This window comes from Patella vulgata, chromosome 4, assembly GCF_932274485.2.
Source record: "Patella vulgata chromosome 4, xgPatVulg1.2, whole genome shotgun sequence".
NCBI lineage: Eukaryota > Metazoa > Mollusca > Gastropoda > Patellidae > Patella > Patella vulgata.
This window is the reverse complement of record NC_065882.2, coordinates 30,349,482-30,368,401: the sequence shown is the minus strand read 5'-3', so window position 1 is coordinate 30,368,401 and position 18,920 is coordinate 30,349,482. Positions and strand designations below refer to the sequence as shown.

General features: G+C 35.5%; 1 protein-coding gene across 7 annotated transcripts in view; it reads left to right on the top strand.

Annotated features, from left to right (window-relative positions):
• The window catches only part of LOC126817146 (dystrophin), a 293,105-nt gene that overhangs the window by 190,293 nt on the left and 83,892 nt on the right, over window positions 1–18,920 (top strand). For 6 of the 7 annotated variants that reach the window (XR_007678819.2, XR_008787851.1, XM_050543983.2 and 3 more), the window contains 5 exons: window positions 634–719; window positions 5,466–5,545; window positions 6,091–6,165; window positions 7,872–7,983; window positions 8,706–8,760. Coding sequence is in view for 4 of the 7 variants with exons in the window: in XM_050543983.2 (XP_050399940.2) it covers window positions 634–719; window positions 5,466–5,545; window positions 6,091–6,165; window positions 7,872–7,983; window positions 8,706–8,760 (408 nt within the window). In the remaining 3 variants the exon portion in view is untranslated. Of the gene's footprint in view, window positions 1–633; window positions 720–5,465; window positions 5,546–6,090; window positions 6,166–7,144; window positions 7,421–7,871; window positions 7,984–8,705; window positions 8,761–18,920 lie in introns of those variants that run through there. The other variant, XM_050543986.2, reaches the window with a different exon arrangement.

Genomic DNA, 18,920 nt, shown 5'->3' with positions numbered 1-18,920 from the left:
TTGTTGATATTGTTACAATCTAGGTTTTTACTGTAATGTTTCCAGTCCAAAATAAAATATCCAAATTCCGAATCCAGTAACATATGGTTTATTTATTCTCGATCACTACAGACTCCTCGACAAATACGATGTAAATTGTCATGAATGAGGTAATAAACCTGTTGATTGCCTATTTCCTAAAATTCCTTCCCACATGGTTTCAACTTCCAACATTCCAACACATAAGAATTAAAAAAAAAAAGTTGAGAATAAGGCAATGCAAAGGGAGATAACTACTGAGACACTAAAACAAATTCAGACTACTATTGTACAATAGTTCCATTACACGCTTCTAGTTCAAAAATAGTGTAAAAATATGTAATACCAAGGTTGTGGACCTCAAGAGGTCACAATTTTTATCCGAATTTGATGAAAATTTTAAAATATATGTTTATTGTCCCAAAGATGCCAGTTCCTTTCAATATTTGCGCACTTCAGATCATAACTTTCTGGATTATGGCCGCTGATTGTACATAAAATAGCTTTTGTTTCTAGTTTGTTCTCTATCCATGCAAAATGTGGGCATATCTTTTCTGGCAACAGCTGGTTAAAAGTATTAGTAGGTAGTTTTTATTTAATTTTAATATATTCTAGGACAAGAAGAGGTTTTATGAAAATATCATCAGTAAAAACAGTATTGGTAACATTGTGTTCAGCTAGACTATCTGATAAATATAGATGTAAGTTAATTTTTGTGTTCCATTACTATCACCAGATTGTAGAATGGTGGGATTTATATTATTTGGAAGTAAATCAACTCAGATTTGATAAAAATTACAATTTAAGACATGTCACACTCAATAACTTTGCCTATGTGTGTAAATTCTAATGTGAACACAAGGTAAAATATCAAAATGGCGACCAGCGTTCGTTTCTGGTTTTTAAAGTAAGGTACTGGTAAATACCGATCCGTCGACAATCAGCACAAATATTATAGAACACTAGCACGTCTAATGATATTATTGGTATTTTACTCATCTCTAGTTGCACTACATAATTGTAGATCTTGATGTTCGATAGTATGTGTATGTAGCGAAATAGAACATAAACCCTCCTGAAATGAAGTTTTCATCAAAATGTCAAAAATGAACCTGAATATAAAAAAATAACTTTTTGACTGATTTTTAAACTGTGAAATGTTTTGAAAACAGAATGATGAGATCTACTAGAAATGCTTATAAAATCAAATGTATGCGTTAGTCATAATCACTTTTTCAACCTATTCATAGATGGATTTGACTGTATTATGTTAAATTAAAAACCTATTTTTCTTATTGTCCCCCACCTGTTGAAGAAAGCAGGGGACTATTAAAATGCGTCCATCCGTCCGATCATTATATCAATACCTTGACTAAGTACGATGATGAGAATTTTCTGCTTGGGCTAAATAGCGATAAACAGTTTGATTGGCCTAGTCTTTGGAACACAACAACTCTGCTTTTAATTGAGGTAGAATGTTTAAACTTGATGTAGGTGTTCATTAGGTGAACGTCCTGACTGAGTTCAATGATTAACATTTCCCGCTAAAGCTAAGCTTTGGGACAAGATAACTTTGATTCTAACTGATGGAGGGTGATGAAACTTATTGTATACATGTAGTTTCACTACCGGTGTAGTATCTGTAGAATATAAATAATACTTATGTACATGTATGTTCGAGACTACATGATTATTATAGACAAGAGTTGTCTCCTATTGATAAGTTGTAGTTTGGTTCCTAGTTGAATAAAACGTGTTCCGATTAAATTCGTCTGTATTAGATTTTGTCTATGGTTCAATCCAAAAGATTATAAACTGTCCCTTGGCCATCAAGGTCTACAGTTTGGCGACGAGGATACAGGAAGGTATTTAGAGCATTTCCTTGAAAACGAAAGCTTTTAAAATACAATAATGTCGACGAATAAAGACCGCACCGGAATTGCCGCCCGATGGCGAAGATGGATCCGAGCATTTGACCTTTACGTAACCAGCCGAGGAACCAAGGATGCGGCACAGAAAAAGGCCTTACTCCTATACACCGCTGGTATGGATGTGCAAGATGTGTTTTACACCCTAGATGTCAGCGATGTTGAAGAAGAGGGAGAAGAAGACGTATACACGAAAGCAAAAGATGCACTCGACACGTGTTTCAACCCGCGAGGAAATGTGCCGTTTGAAAGATGTGTGTTCAGAAAATTAAAACAAGATGAAAATGAAACAGTGGAACAGTTTATTACCAGACTTCGACAAAGTGTTGATGGATGTGAATTTGCAAATATTGATGACGAAATTCGGGACCAGGTCATTACAAAATGTTCATCGAATGAACTTCAAAGAAAACTCTTAGAAAAGGGAGCAAATCTGAACCTCCAATGGACAATTGAGATAGCACGTGCAATGGAAGAATCTGTGAGACAGGCTAGCTCGATAAAAGGCCTCTCGTATGATGTAAATAAATTAACAATGAAGGATTGAGGTTCCAGTTATAGGCCTAGACCTAACAGTAACAGTAACAGTAATAATAGTAACAGTAAATCACATTATCCAGACAGGGAAATGCATGGAAAATGTTTTAATTGCGGATATGAGGGACATAGGCATTCTGATCCAAATTGCCCTGAAGAAAGAGAAAGAGAGTTTGACAGTGATAGTGATCCTGTTTATAGAGTTTCTAAAGTGCTGGACGACCGAGTAAATATAGACGTAGACGGAACAGTCGTTTCGTTTATTGTTGATTCTGGGTCAGGTCCAAATATCATTGATTATCGTCAATCGACAAAGAAACTTTACCCTTATGCCAGTAAACAGCCAATTTGTATTTTGTTAGAATTTACGACAAATATTAAATTTAGTAACCAGGAGTTTGATGAGGTAGAATTTGTCGTCATTAATGAAGAAGGACAATCGTTATTAGGCCGTGAAATCGCTATTAAATTAGGTATTTTAGAAATAAACTGTTACTCAGTAAATGTGATTGAAAATAATGTTGATTAGATAACAGAGAAAGTTGTTTTGAGGGGCTTGGAAAATTAAGACTTTAAACTTAGAATTCCAATTGAAAAAGTGAAGGTATGAAAAAGGTATGACACTGAACAAAGACAAGTGTCAGTTTAATTTGACTAATTTAGAGTTTATGGGTCATGTATTGTCAGATAGAGGAATAGAACCTCAAGCGTTAAAGTGCAAGCGATCGTTAATGCTCATGCACCACAAACTCCAACTGAAGTACATAGTTTCTTAGGACTTTTACAGGACGTTATATTGCTGATTTATCAACTGTTACAGAACCGCTTCGTAAATTGACAAAGAAGAATCAGAAATTCGTATGGGGATGGTCTCAACAAAACGCATTCAGTGAATTGAAACGCAGGTTATCAAGTGCAGAAACTTTAGCCTATTTTGATAAAAATACGACAACGAAAGTCATAGCTGACACAAGCCCTGTTGGACTTGGCGCTGTTTTAATCCAAATTCAAAATGGAGAACATAGAATTATTAGTTATGCAAGCCGTAGTTTAACTGATGTAGAATGGCGTTACTCACAAACCGAAAAAGAAGCCCTTGCGCTTGTCTGGTCATGTGAACATTTCAACGTGTATTTGTTAGGAACTGATTTTGAACTCTTAACAGACCACAAGGATTTAGAGTATATTTATTCGACTAGATCAAAGTAGGCCGTAGTGCCGCTGTCCGGGCAAAATTTCCCTCATAGCACACTGTATGGCATATGCCCGTCTTCATTAGCCCAGGTTAGGAGCAGAACAGTAGGACGTTAAACTCCATTTCATTTCATTTCATATCGACTAGATCAAAGCCCTGTGCTCGTATTGAAAGATGGGTATTACGCATGCAGCCTTATAAGTATACTGTAAAACATATTAAAGGTACGCAGAACATTGCCGACTCTCTATCTAGACTTTTATGTGAATCAAAAGTTACAGATGTCAGAGGTCGTAGCATTGACCAGGCTTATGTTAGGTTTATTGCGAAACAATCGACACCTAAGGCTATGTCTACAAAAGAAATTGAGACTAAATCAGTTAATGATCCCGAGTGTGAAGCCATTCGTAATCATCTACTACAAGGTAAATGGGACAACATTCAGTTAAAAAAATATTTACCCATAAGGCATGAACTTTGCGCCATAAGAAAATTAGTACTTCGAGGAACAAGAATTCTAATTCCTGCTGAATTACGCGAAAAAGCAATGATTTTAGCGCATGAAGGACATCCAGGCACAGTAGGCATGAAACAACGACTTCGTTCGTGTGTATGGTGGCCTGGCATTGACAAACAAATAGAAACTTTTTGTAAATCTTGTCATGGATGCCAACTTGCAGTAAGTAAGGCTACACTGCCAGAACCAATGAAAAGAACACAGTTACCGTCCGCACCGTGGCAACATTTAGCAGCTGATCTATTGGGACCTCTACCAACGGGAGATTATATATTTGTTTTAGTAGATTACTATAGTAGATATTTTGGAGCAGAAGTTACCAAATCTACTACTTCGGACGAAATCATATCTATGCTGAATAAGGTGTTTGTTACTCATGGACTACCGTTATCAATTCAAACTGATAATGGACCTCAATTTATAAGTTTACAGTTTTCAGACTTTATGTTAGAATATGGTATCGAACACAGGAAATCATCACCTCTGTGGCCGCAAGCAAATGGCGAGGGAGAAAGACAAAATGCATCTATAATGAAACGAATCCGAGTTGCACAAGCTGAGAAGAAGAATTGGAAGGAAGAACTTGACAAATATTTGATGATGTACCGAATCGTGATAGGTTACAAGTACAATTACCTGATGCTATTCAAACAGAATAAAGATTTCGAAGAAAAACAAAAATGCCAGAAAAGTACAAAGACTATGAGTATTATTAACTCTCTGGGAATAAAACTTGAGATATAAATGTGGGTTATTAATTTGTGATGATTTAAGAAATAAAGTTTTAATTTAGGACTCTAATGGTACTATGGACATTCAAAGTGAAATAGAAATATATTTTAGTTTTAAGTTACAGATTTCAAAAAGAAAGGGATTGTAGTATCTGTAGAATATAAATAATACTTATGTACATGTATATTCGAGACTACATGATTATTATAGACAAGAGTTGTCTCCTGTTGATAAGTTGTAGTTTGGTTCCTAGTTGAATAAAACGTGTTCCGATTAAATTCGTCTGTATTAGATTATTGTCTATGGTTCAATTCGAAAGATTAGAAACTGTCCCTTGGCCATCAAAGTCTACAACCGGGTACTTCAAAATTGTGCCTGAGTTTGATTGTGGACATTTTATGCTTAGACTAAGTATAGATAATCAGTTTGATTGGTCGATACTTTTGAAAAAGAAATATGTGCAATTAAATGATATATGTCATCTATTTATTTTGGGATTTCGGCAGGGGACATCAGACTCACTGTTGGCTTGTTTCAGTTTTCTATAGTGAAATCAGAGATCCAAGTACTTTTGTTAGTGAAGATAATTTAGCACCATTTATTAATGATTTGATACAGGTATAAATATATTTAAATTTTATGCACAAAAAGAGTTTGATCTCTTAAAATATAGAGAAGTTTCAGTAATATTGGGATTAGATAGAAACTCAATGTATATTTGTACTTGAGAATGATAAGAGAACACTTGTTGAAACATAGCAAACCAGTGATTGCATTACAGATAAATTGTGTTGTTATACACGCACAACTTCATGTGGACGTATGTCATCGCCCCTGTTCGTCCACAATTTGTTTGTGGATACTCTACAGGTCAGAATTTTTATCTGATTTTGACGAAACTTGAAATATAGGTTGTGTATATATTGGACCGTAACTTTGTGCATTATGGCCCTTGATTGTGCAAAAAATCACATTTCTTTTTTTTTTTAAGCTTGATCTTTACCTGTCTCTTGCAAAATATAGATGTATTTTGCCTGGCAACCCCTGGTGTTTAAATGAGATGAAATAGGTTTCTTTATCAAACTCAACTGACCGGGGCATAAATTTATCGAATCTGAACAAAATGTGAAGAAATATATTATCTAAATGTTGATGTATTCTAGCTGCCAGATATGTTAATAGAAAGTGAAGCATTTGGTAAAAATGTTAGTGCTGTTGTCAACAGTTGTTATAAATCGGTAAGTTGTACTTTTTTGGTGGTTGAAAATTTTTTAAAATTAGTTGACACCAATAGTAAATGAGCAAGAAATTGGCAAAAAAATTAAAGGACAATATTGGTGCCAGTCATTATCACATATGTGATAGAGCTGGTTAAACACGTTCCAAATATAATTTTAACACAGAGATCATTGCTACGATAGATTGAAATTTCATGGATTATGGCCCCTGATTGTCCAAAAAATCACATGCACGAAATGCATGTTTATAACCCAAAGATCTTTGTTCCTTTTGATATTTGTGCATATCATAGATCCTAATTTCCTGAATTTGTGGTCCCTCTAGAGGAGACAATTATTGACAGATTTAAAAAAACAACTTTTGAATATATCAGTTACACCGTAATGTCAGTTGAGGTCAAATTTCGTGTAAATTGGACCAAAACTTCCAGACAAAATGGCTGCCCCTTGTACGCAAATAGTGTAAAAAAAAAATGGTATATCAAGGTTGTGGACCCTCTAGAAGTCACAATTTTTATCCGATTTTGATGATGAAACTTAAAATATATCTTTACATCTCAAATATCTCAGTCCTTTGCGATATATTTGCGCATTTCAGACCATAACTTTCTGGATTATGGCCCCTCATTGTACGAAAAATCACTTTCTTGCAAAATGTGGGCATATCTTACCTGGCAACCACCGGTTTACACTTAGCAACAAACTTATAAATCTGTGGAATATTGTAAATGAATTTGTGGGAAGTTTCATTCAATGTGGACTAAGGGGAGGCAATAGGTAATTGGAGAGTTATGTCCCCTTTAGATATTGTACCTGATCAACATTGAGCCAATAAGCTGGTTGTTTTCCTGATGTAACTAAAATTTGTAGAGCATGTTTGACTAGTAGTAAATTATGAACACAAAAGTTACTCATCACCCAGAAATTTTTGTAAAGTAATGTCACATTGCAAGATATCTGCAGTGAAACTTCACAGATTTAAACTGCTAACTGAGTAACTGAAACTAGAAGTAGAACAATATAACTTTAGATTGTGTAGTGTAAACTACAAAATCTTCAAACTAGCACTTCCACTATTATTGCTGTAAGCTACTTGAAAGTTATTCAGTGTGATTAGTAGTTTTTGTTGACATGATCTGCAGTAAAACTTCACAGATTTAAACTGCTAACTGAAACCAGAACAATTTTTCTTTAGATTGTGAAAACTACAAGATCTTCAAACTAGCATTTCTACTGTCATTATTGTAAGCTACTAGTAAGTTATGCAATGTGAATAGTAGTTTTTGTTGTTATCAATTTATCGGCTGAGCACATATCCCAGTCTTTCGATGTGCAATAGCTAAATTACCCAATTTGGAAGTTTCAAATTAAAATATTGAGTCGTTGGGATATAATCACTTGATTTGCTAAAAAGGGTTACATAGCTCATTTACATAGTTAAGAGGGTGGGACTCATGATTTCTCACAGAATTACCCTGTTTTATTCCATATATGGTATATATGTAAAAAAAAAAAAAAAAAAGGATGAAAGCAGAGAATAGTTTTAATAAAATTAGATATTTGACTATGGATTGCTGGATGTCTATAAACTGGTTTGTTTGAACTTTAAACATAGCATTGTGAATTTTCTACAATTAAACATTTGAAGGGATGGTTACGTTTTATGTTAAGAACATTTAGAATAAAATAATGATATGTTTTTGTAGACATCAAGTAATACTGGTGTTAGTGAAGATATGTTTTATCGTTGGTTATTGATGGAACCTCAGACATTAGTATGGTTACCTACTTTACATAGAGTAGCTGCTACTGAAACAGGTATATTTCACTGATTTATTTATATTTATTTCATCGATAAAATAAACACTTCCTCTTTCAATCATGAAATTTAAAATAGCTGTTGAAATCTACTTGCCCACATATGCCAGGATAATTTCCCTTGGGTCATTATTACATGCTAATTATTTATTCTTGCTACATTATCTACTTTATTATTCTTTTCTCAACTTTGAGTTTGCATGTAATTTCTATTATGTATTATTTGTTTCAACGGTGTACATGTAGCCTCTTTGACTACATTAATTAAACATGCATTATGCAAGAGCAAAATCTGCTTATTACAAGTCTTTCTTTAGGCCTGAAATTTTATCTAAATTATCAATTAGACATTAATTAACTTATCCAGACCATAATAAACTCTCGATGTCAAGGCTAGCCTTCGATGTTGGCTGGATTAGATTCCTATATGCCGCTAACGGCTATTGATAATTAAATCAGAAAAAGTGGATAATCGAGACTATACTGTTTATATTAATGATTTTAGTAATGATGACCAAGACTATGCAAAAATTTCACCCGCTTCTTTCTCGGCTCATAGTGGATCAATTTGACTGAAATTTCCAGCAAATTACCTTTACACTATCTAGTTTTTAACTATGGTAGCGAGAACTGCCATCTCTTTATCTTATCTCCCATAATGTATCTGTAACTTGAGAAAAAAAAAATGTGTTGTGTGTCAATTTTTATTGTATTTCTTTCAGTTAAACATGAAGCAAAGTGCAATATATGTAAAAGTTACCCAATAGTTGGATTTCGGTAAGCTGGACTAAACTATAATAATGTTGGTTTATAACGCCTTGTACTGAAACCATCAGTGCTTCAAATAACTTATCTTGTAATAGGTGTCACAGCTCCATTGCTCATGTTGGAAGAAAGTTGTTTTTTTCTGATTTGTAACCTTTTTTATACGTCCACATTCATAATGTGGAGGTTTTCTTGTGAACGTATATTCCCATCACCCCTGTCTCTGTGTGTCTGTGTGTCGCTTACAGGCTGCAATTCTTAAGTGATCGTCTTGAAACTTTACACACTTATTTCCACGCCCATTTCTTGTATTTGTTTGTTTGTCGTCTACAGGCAGCATTTCTTAGCGTATCATTTTGAAACTTTGCATACTTATTCTTTATAACCTAAGGAACATCAAAAAGGGGCAGAGCCATGCCCATTTTCTTTTTGTGTGTCTGTGTGTCGCCTACAGGCCGCAATTTTTAATCTTTCGTCTTGAAAACTTTTCATATTTATTCCTTATACCCTAAGGATGACCTCTTATTTTTGGTGCTTGCCCGACCCCCTAGGACAGAGCCACGCCCAGTTTTTGTGTGTGTCTTGTGTGTTGCCTACATGCCGCAATTCTTAACAGACTTTTTGAAACTTTGCTGTGGTTGCATGATAGGACCTCGTCTGGACGAAGTCGGAGGGTGCTCTGTAATCACTAGTTCGAACGCTGGTTGTCATGTAATTGGGTTTATTGTCTATTCAACTCATGTAAATAATACAGGACAGCTTACAAAATAGTCTACAACAAAGTTTACATCTATAGTCTACAACAAAGTTTACATCTACAACACAGTAAACAACACAGGTGAAAACAATATATATGGACGTCAGGGGCCCACCATCGTGCATAACCGCATGGCTTTTATTTAACCAATAATAATCAGTTACTATGACAATAATACAGATAATTCAACTGGATACATGGATGCGGCACTCATCGGCAGCATTCAGTGTTCTTTGTCTTTTTTTACACAAAATACTAATTTTGGGCATAACATACCGGCCCCTATCGAATGAATATGAGATATACAAATAAACATGTGACCAAAATTTACAAGATTAACATGTACAACTAAAAATGCCTATTCTTCCCTGGTAATATAAAATTAAATTCTACACTCGGTCTTGATAACTACACTCATAATTCATCTTAAATAAAATAGTCAATATTTAATATACATAATATCAAACTCTAGAAACATTTATTTCTATCTTTTATATCATCACTAAAGTATCAATTTGTAATGCGTAAGTTACAGTAGAATCTGTATGAGCAGCCACTCCTATTCAGCGACATCTCCATGTAAGCAGTCACAATAAATTCCCCCCGTAAAAATTTTGTTGTTTCATCTCTTTATTCAACAGTCACTCCTCTAACGCGGCCAGCGGTCACTATTTTACTAATAAATTCAACAAAACATCGCCCATTCAACGGCCATTGTTGAATGATACCATCTTGTTGTTTTTTGTAACACCCCTGCTAATCCCGTGAGTAGTATAACTGGACCCCCACTGATCAGGTAAAAAGAAATGTAAAAATAACAATTAACCCGGGATTATCTGTTAATTAATCTTTTGTTTTATTTAACGACTATCCTGTTCATTGTTTTGACACATAACGACACACGATCATCTAGTATCTCTTTTCCATTGCCACTTTGTTGTTAAACAGATGTTTTAGCGCCTCCTATAATATTACATACAGAGTTACACCGACTGTAAATAGGTGACAAAATCAGCAATGTTTTTTTTGTTCATGTGCTTTTTTGATCAAATAAAATTAATTCATATTAATATTTAATTTATGTCAGCACAAAAATCACCGAGATTTTATTAAGAGCCCCACTCCCGTTAAGCGGTCAGTTGTGAAAATTCTCTTGGGTGGCTGCTTAATGCAGATTCTACCGTATAACTCAAAAGTTTATAATTCCACAGTAATTGTCAATGTTCTTAGTTCATGAATCACGACGTAATTCGCAAATACTGAATTTACAAACTACAGTTCACTTGATGCTGTACGACAGCCTTCTAAACAAATGCGATGGTGAATACGGGATTCACAAATTGAAGTTATCTATTTCACAGTGTAATAAGCGAATACAGAATCCACAAAATTAGTTCTAATGGGTAGGGTTCATGGTGTCTAGTGTAATGGCAAATACGGAATTCACAAATTACAGTTCACAGACATGAACCTACTAAATTTCATATTTCACAGTGTAGCGGATACACACTAAAAAATTCAGTTACTAAATTTCACATTTAGAGTCTATCTCCATTTTCTTGTTGTAAGATTAAACATAATTTAGATAATTGGTCTCACTAACTTTGTTGATTTTGTCTTTAATTTCACAATTCTAAAATTACCATTTTTATCTTCATATGTTTCGATGAATAATCCAAGCAGCCATAAGCCTTGCGGAAGAGATTCATCTACAATTAAAACTACATCACCATTCTGAAAATTACTTAAGGGTTTAAGCCATTTCTGTCGACGTTGGAGGAGGGGTAAATATTCCCTGGTCCACCTTTTCCAGAACAGATCTGAAAAATATTGCATTTGTCTCCATCTGCGGCGAGAATACTGATCCCCAGGAGAGAAAACACCACACAGAATAGTAGTTGAAGGCTGTAGCAACAACAAACTATTGTGAGTTATCACACTAAAATCATTAATATCGTCTGAAACTTTAATTAAGGGTCTACTATTTACAACAGATTCGACTTCACACATGAAATGTTCTTAATTGTTCCTCTGTTTGAGAGATTCAGAGAAATTGCTCATTTTATTAGGAATGCAGAACTTTCCTAACAGTTCTGATTTTGCTCTCCCACACGCCTCCATGATGGGATGCCTCTGGTGGGTTAAAATGCCATTTAAAGCCACATTTTATTCCGAAGTTGTTTAGTTCAGTCAGATTCAAGTCCTTGATTGATGATCTCAATTCGTTTTTCGCACCAACAAGATTTGTTCCATTATCGGAATATAAATCACTTATTGGTTCACTGCGTGCTATGGAACAACTCAAAGCACCAATGCAGGAACTTGTGTCTATGAGGGGTGATTGATAAGTAGTGAGTCTAACACAGAAAGAAACAAGGAATTCAAATAAAATGCATTTATTTTTCAACATAGTCCCCCTTCAATGTAATACACTTCTGCCATCGGTGTTGCAGAGCCTTTATTCCAGTTCTGTAGAAGTCTTTGTCTTGGGTGTGTAGAAAATAATCCACAGCGGCAATGACGTCTTCGTCAGACGATAAATGCATACCGGAAAGACATTTCTTCAGAGCAGGAAACAGATAGAAGTCTGAGGGAGCTAAATCAGAAGAGTAGGGTGGATGCTGAAGAAGTTGAAAACCACAGTCATGGATTTCTGACATGGCAACAGCTGTTTTGTGCCCCAGCTCATTGTCCTGGTGGAAAATCACACCTTTGGTCAGTTTTCCTCGTCTTTTGGTCTTAATTTCTTGCCTCAACTGCCTTATAAGTGCTGCATAGTATCTACCGTTAATTGTTTGACCCTTTTGGAGGTAATCCACCATGAGAACACCCTCAGAATCTCAGAATACTGAGGCCATCACCTTTCCTGCCGATGAAACAGTCTTTGCCTTCTTTGGGGTCGGCGACGTCACATGTTTCCACTGTTTTGACTGCTCTTTTGTTTCTGACTGAAAGTGGTGGACCCAAGTCTCATCTATAGTAACAATTTGTTTTAGGAAGCGGTCAGGATCGGTTTCAAATAAGGCTAGATTCTCTTCTGACATGATGTGTCTTGAACGCTTTTGATCAGGCGTCAAATGCTTTGGCACCCATCATGCTGAAACCTTTGTCATTTCCAAAGTTTCAGTGATAATAGGATGAACTCTCTCCTGGCTAATACCAACTACCCAAGCTATGAATCGTTCAGTAACTCGCCGTTCATTCATTATCAGATCATGGATTTTTTGTACCATTTCAGGTGTTGACACAGTTTTTGGTCGACCAGGGCGTGGTTCGTCTTCGATGCTGTCTCGGCCATGCTTGAATTCAGCTGACCACCTTTTAATTGTGGCATATGAAGTAGCATCATCTCCTAACGTCTCAACCATATCATCATGTATGGCTTTCAGTGTTAGACCCTTTTTATGCAGATACTTAATCACAGCTCTCGCCTTGATATGGTCCATTTTCTGATAACAACAGACCCTACTTGATTTTTATGACCTGTCACAACCAAACAGTTTAACCGAATGTGATGAAAGTTTGTGACAGAGCCCGAGGAACATAATAGTGCACATGCAAAACGTGGTATCATTGTGTTGAACGGTTTTCCAATCGAGGCTCACTACTTATCAATCACCCCTCGTAACGTGTCACCTATCTCAATTTGGATAGCACGAGAAGACATGGTGTTGGCCATTTAATTTTTCTTTACTCGACTGTATATTTGTAATTAATGTATTATTTTGTGATAATCTAGTATAAAAACTCTCAAACTTGGCACTTTTGTTTTTGTGTAGGTCATTTTGAAATAAATTCAACACAAAATTATTCTTTTTATACATCCACATTATGAATATGGACATATATTGCTTTCCCCCCCTGTGTGTATGTATGTGTCTTGTGTATATCGCCTACAGGCCGCAATTCTTAACTGATCGTCTTGAAACTCTACATACTTATTTCTTATACCCTAAGGAACATCCCTATTGTTTGTGGTGCATGCCCAATCCCCAGGGGCAGAGCCATGCCCATTTTCTTTTTGTGTGTTGCTTACAGGCCACAATTGTAAGTCGTTTGTCTTGAAAACTTTCTTATGCCTTAAGGATGACCTCTATTATTTTTGGTGCATGTCCGACCCCCCGGAACAGCCACGTCCAATTTTTGTGTGTGTGTTTCGCCTACAGGCCGCAATTCTTAACAGATTCTTTTGAAACTTTCCATACCTATTCCTTATACCCTAAGGATGATCCTTATTGTTTTGGGTGAATGCCCGACTCCCAGGGACCGCCACGCCCATTTTTTATGCGCCCACATTTTCATGTGGACGTATATTGTCGTCGCCCGACCTCCTGGAACAGAGCCATGCCCAATTTTTGTGTGTCTGTTTCACCTACAGGCCGCAATTCTTAACAGATCCTTTTAAAACTTTGCATACCTATTCCTTATACCCTAAGGATGATCCCTATAGTTTTTTGGTGAATGCCCGACTCCCAGGGACAGAGCCCCGCCCATTTTTTATACGCCCACATTTTCATATGGACATATATTGTCGTCGACCCTGTCCATCCGTCCACAATTTGTTTGTGGACCCTCTACATGTCACAGTTTTTATACGCCCACATTGAAATGTGGACGTATATTGCCGTCTGTCGGTCCGTCCGTCCGTCGGTCCGTCCATCGTCCACAATTTCTTGTGAACGCTCTAACGCCAAAAGTTATCATCCGATCTTTCTGAAATTTACATGCATTATCTAAATTAGTGAAACGAAGAAGCCTATTGAATTTCAGCAATTTCCGTTTATTACGTCTAGAGTTATGGCCCTTGTTTCACTTTATTGATCCTTGTGAACGCTCCAACGCCAAAAGTTATCATTCGATCTTTGTGAAATTTATATGCATTATTTAGATTAGTGAAACGGAGAAGCCTATTGAATTTCAGCAATTTCCATTTATTACGTCTAGAGTTATGGCCCTTGTTTCACTTTATTGATCCTTGTGAACGCTCTAACGCAAAAAGTTATCACCCGATCTTTGTGAAATTTATATGCATGATTTAAATTAGTGAAACGAAAAAGCCTATTTAATTTCAGCAATTTACAATAATCACTTCTAGAGTTATTGCTCTTGTTTCACTTTCTTAAACCTTATTTATGCTCGATTGATAATAGTTATCATCCGATATGTATGGAATTTAATTGCATCATTTAAATTTGTGAAACAGGTCTATTGAATTTTAACAATTTCCGTCAATAATTTCTAGAGTTATGGCAATTGTGAACGTTCGAATGACAAATGTGATCTGTATGAAATTTATATGCATTATTTAAATTAGTAAAACGAAAAAGCCTGTCAAATTTCAACAATTTCTGTAGATTAGTTCCAGAGTTGAGACCCTTGTTTCAGTTTGTAGAACCTTGTAAACCCTCAAACGACAAAATTTATAATCTGATCTGTATGGAACTGTCTTGTAAAGGCTCCCAATTACCTACAAAGGAATAAATATGCGACAACCCTTGACGACCGCTCGGACGATTTAGCTGCTGTGGGCGTATGTTTTGTTGCCTGGCAACCTATCTTTATTCAATTTTGACAAAGCTTAAAATATTGGCATATATCGGACCATAACTTCATGCATTATGGCCCCTGATTGTACGAAAAATCACATTTTTAGTTTGTGGATACGCTAGAGGTCAAAATTTTCATCTGATTTTGATGAAACTTGAAATGCATGTCTATAACCCAAAGATCTTGGTTCCTTTCGGATCATAACTTCCTGAATTATGGCCCCTGATTGTTCAAAAAATCGCGTTTTTAGCTTATTGTTCCTCTAGAGGTCACAATTTTTATCCGATTGAAAAAAAAAAAACGTTTGAATATGTCACTGTTACACCCTAATGATGGCTGAGTTCAAATTTCATGAACATTGGACCAAAACTGCTGGACAAAATGGCTGCCCCTCGTACACAAATAGTTTAAATATGATCCGATTTTGATGAAACTTGAAATATATCTTTATAACCCAAAGATCTTGGTTCCTGTCGATATTCGCGTATATCAGATCATAACTTCCTGAATTATGGCCTTTGATTGCATGAAAAATCGCTTTTTGTTTAGCTTGTTCTCTATCCATCTCTTGCAAAATGTCGGCGTATCCTGCCTGGCAGCCTCTGGTTTCTTTGTGTGTCTGGAATCCTATTGAATTTCAGCAATTTCCATTAATTACATCTAGAGTTATGGCCCTTGTTTCACTTTGTTGAATCTTGTGAACGCTCTAATGACAACAGTTATCATCCGATCTGTTTGAAATTGATATGCATCATTTAAATTAGTGAAACGAAGAAGCCTATTGAATTTCAGCAATTTCCGTTAATTACGCCGTTAGTTATGGCCCTTGTTTCACTTTGTTGTACCTTGTAAATGCTCTAAGTCTAACGACAAAAGTTATTATCCGATCTGTATGAAATTTATATGTATCATTTAAAATAGTAAAACGAACAAGCCTATTGAGTTTCAGCAAATTTCCGTTAATTACATCTAGAGTTTTGGCCCTTGATTTACTTTGTTGAACTTTGTGAATGTTCGAACGACAAAAGTTATCATCCGATCTGTATGAAATTTATTATTTGTATTAGTAAAACGAAAAAGCCTGTCGAATTTAAAAAATTCTGTAGATTACTTCCAGACTTGTGGCCCTTGTTTTAGTTTTTAGAACCTTGTAAACCCTCAAACGGCGAAAATTATAATGTCATCTGTATAAAATTGTCTATTAAATTCCCCTAATTACCTACAAAAGAATAAATATGTGACAACCCTTGTCGACTTCTCAGACGATTTAGCTGCTGTGGCGCATGTTTTGTTGCCTGGCAACCTATCTTGTTAATATTTAGTCTCTAAATTTGGCAAAACAAACCCAATGCCTAGCTTTCTTTGCCTCTTGTCATATTACAGTCATTGCAGCTATTTCATATTTCATTCTCTTCATTTTAAAAAGTACCATATCAATGAAAGCAGGAATGTGGACGTATATTGCAGCATTAGCGATGCTCTAGTTTGGAATAATATAGTACTTTTACTAATGATTTATTGTTTGGTGGAACCTTTTAATAACCACCTGTTTCATGTTAATAGTTTGTGAGGTTGACTACTGGTGACGTGTACTTGATTTCAATCAAGAGATGAAGGGTAGTCAATAATGTTTCTGATTTAAATAATGTATATTTGCTTTGATGTGATTTATGGCGGTCCAGCGTTCACAATTGCTTGTGGACATTCTAGAGGCTAAAGTTAATATCCGATTGACTTTAAATTTATACACAGTGATTTCCAATGATTTCCAATAATTACTACCAGAGTTATGGCCCTTGATCAATTTGAAAAATCTTGTGGATGCTCTAGAGACCAAAGTTATCATCCGATTGACTTTAGATTAATAAACAGAGTTTATCCAATTTTCAACGATATCCGATAATTACTGACAGAGTTATGGCCCTTGACCACGTTGAAATATCTTGTGGACGCTCTAGAGGCTAAAGTTAATATCCGATTAATTTTAAATTCATACACAGTGTTTAAGGTCGTAAGACGAAAAAGCCTGGTGATTTTCAATGATTTCCAATCATTACTACCAGAGTTCTGACCCTTGATCACTTTGAAAAATTTGGTGGACGCTCTAGAGACCAAAGTTAATATCCGATTGACTTTAAATTTATACACAGTGTTTAAATCCATGTGACGAAAAAAGCCTATTGATTTCCAACAATATCCAATAATTACTGCCAGAGTTATGGCTCTTGATCACTTTGAAGTATCTTGTGGACGTTCCACAAGTTAATATCCGATTGACTTTAAATTTATACACAGTGTTTAAGGTCATGATACGAAGAATCCTATTGATTTTCAACAATTTCTGATAATTACTGCCAAAATTATGGCTCTTGATCACTTTGAAGTATCTTGTGGACGTTCCACAGGCTACAGTTATCATTGGATTGACTTCAGATTGATACACAGAGTTTAAGTCTTGAGACGAACAAGTATATTGATTTTCAATGAATTTTTGATAACTTGAACAGCTAAATCCATGTTATTAAATGTTTCGTATACTAAACATTAGCATGGGGCAGAACTTTATAAAAACCAAACAAATTCTAATGGTTTTCTGATAATTACATAATGAGTTGTTACTCTTAAACATACATTATGCAAGAGCAAAATCGGCCTATTGTAGGTCTTTCTTTAGGCCTGAAATGTTATAAAAACTATTAATTAGACATTAATTAACTTATCCAGACCATAATCAGCTCTCAATGTCAAGGCTTGCCTGCGATATTTGTTGGATTACAGTCCGATTTGCTGCAAAAATTTCCTTCGTGATTATAGATTAAATGGATAATCAAGACTATTAGTTTTGTCTTATCGTCTTCAGTAATGATGATCGAGGCTAAGCGGAACTTTCATCCACTTGGTTCTCGGTTCATAGTGGATCAATTTGACTGAAATTTTCAGCAAGTTGCCTTTACATTATGTAGTTTTTAACTATTATAGTGAGAACTGTCAACGCGTTATCTAATCTCCCATAATGTATCTTTAATCAAATTTTAATGTATTATAAATGTTTCATTACGGAAAAAGCAAAAATATGTGACAGCTATGATATAGCTGCTGTGGGCGTATGTTTCATTGCCTGGCAACCTATCTTTAATTATTCATGTGTGATTTTAAGCGGATGACGGCTATGTAACCAAGGTGGACAAAATTACAGCAAGGTAATTCAGATCACGTGACATCAACATGAAGTTGAAATTCGTTTAGCGCACATAAAGGATCATAAATGATTGGTGTTGAATATATCATCCACAATACAATTCAGTAACTTGCAAGTTATGCACAAAATATGAATACAAAACAAACTAGAACTGCGAGGCAGTAATGACGGGTTTCACTGGTGCCATGTTACCCTTGAACCCTTACCCTTGAACTTATGGTATATCAAGGTTGTAGACCCTCTAGAAATCACAATGTTGATTCGATTTTGATGTGACTTGAAATATAACTTTATAACCCAAAGATCTTGGTTCCCGTCGATATTCGAGCATATGGGATCGTAACTTCCTGAATTATGGCCCTTGATTGTACGAAAAATCGCTTTTTATACACATTGTTTAAGGTCATGAGACAAAGAAGCCTATTGATTTTCAACAATTTTCGATAATTACTGCCAGAGTTATGGCCCTTGATCACTTTGAAAATTCTTGTGGACGCTCTAGAGGCTAAAGTTAATATCCGATTGGCTTTAAATTGATACACAGTGTTTAAGGTCATGAGACGAAGACGCCTATTGATTTTCAGCTATTTCTGATAATTTTTGCCAGAGTTATGACCCTTGATCACTTTGAAAATTCTTGTGGACGCTCTAGAGGCTAAAGTTAATATC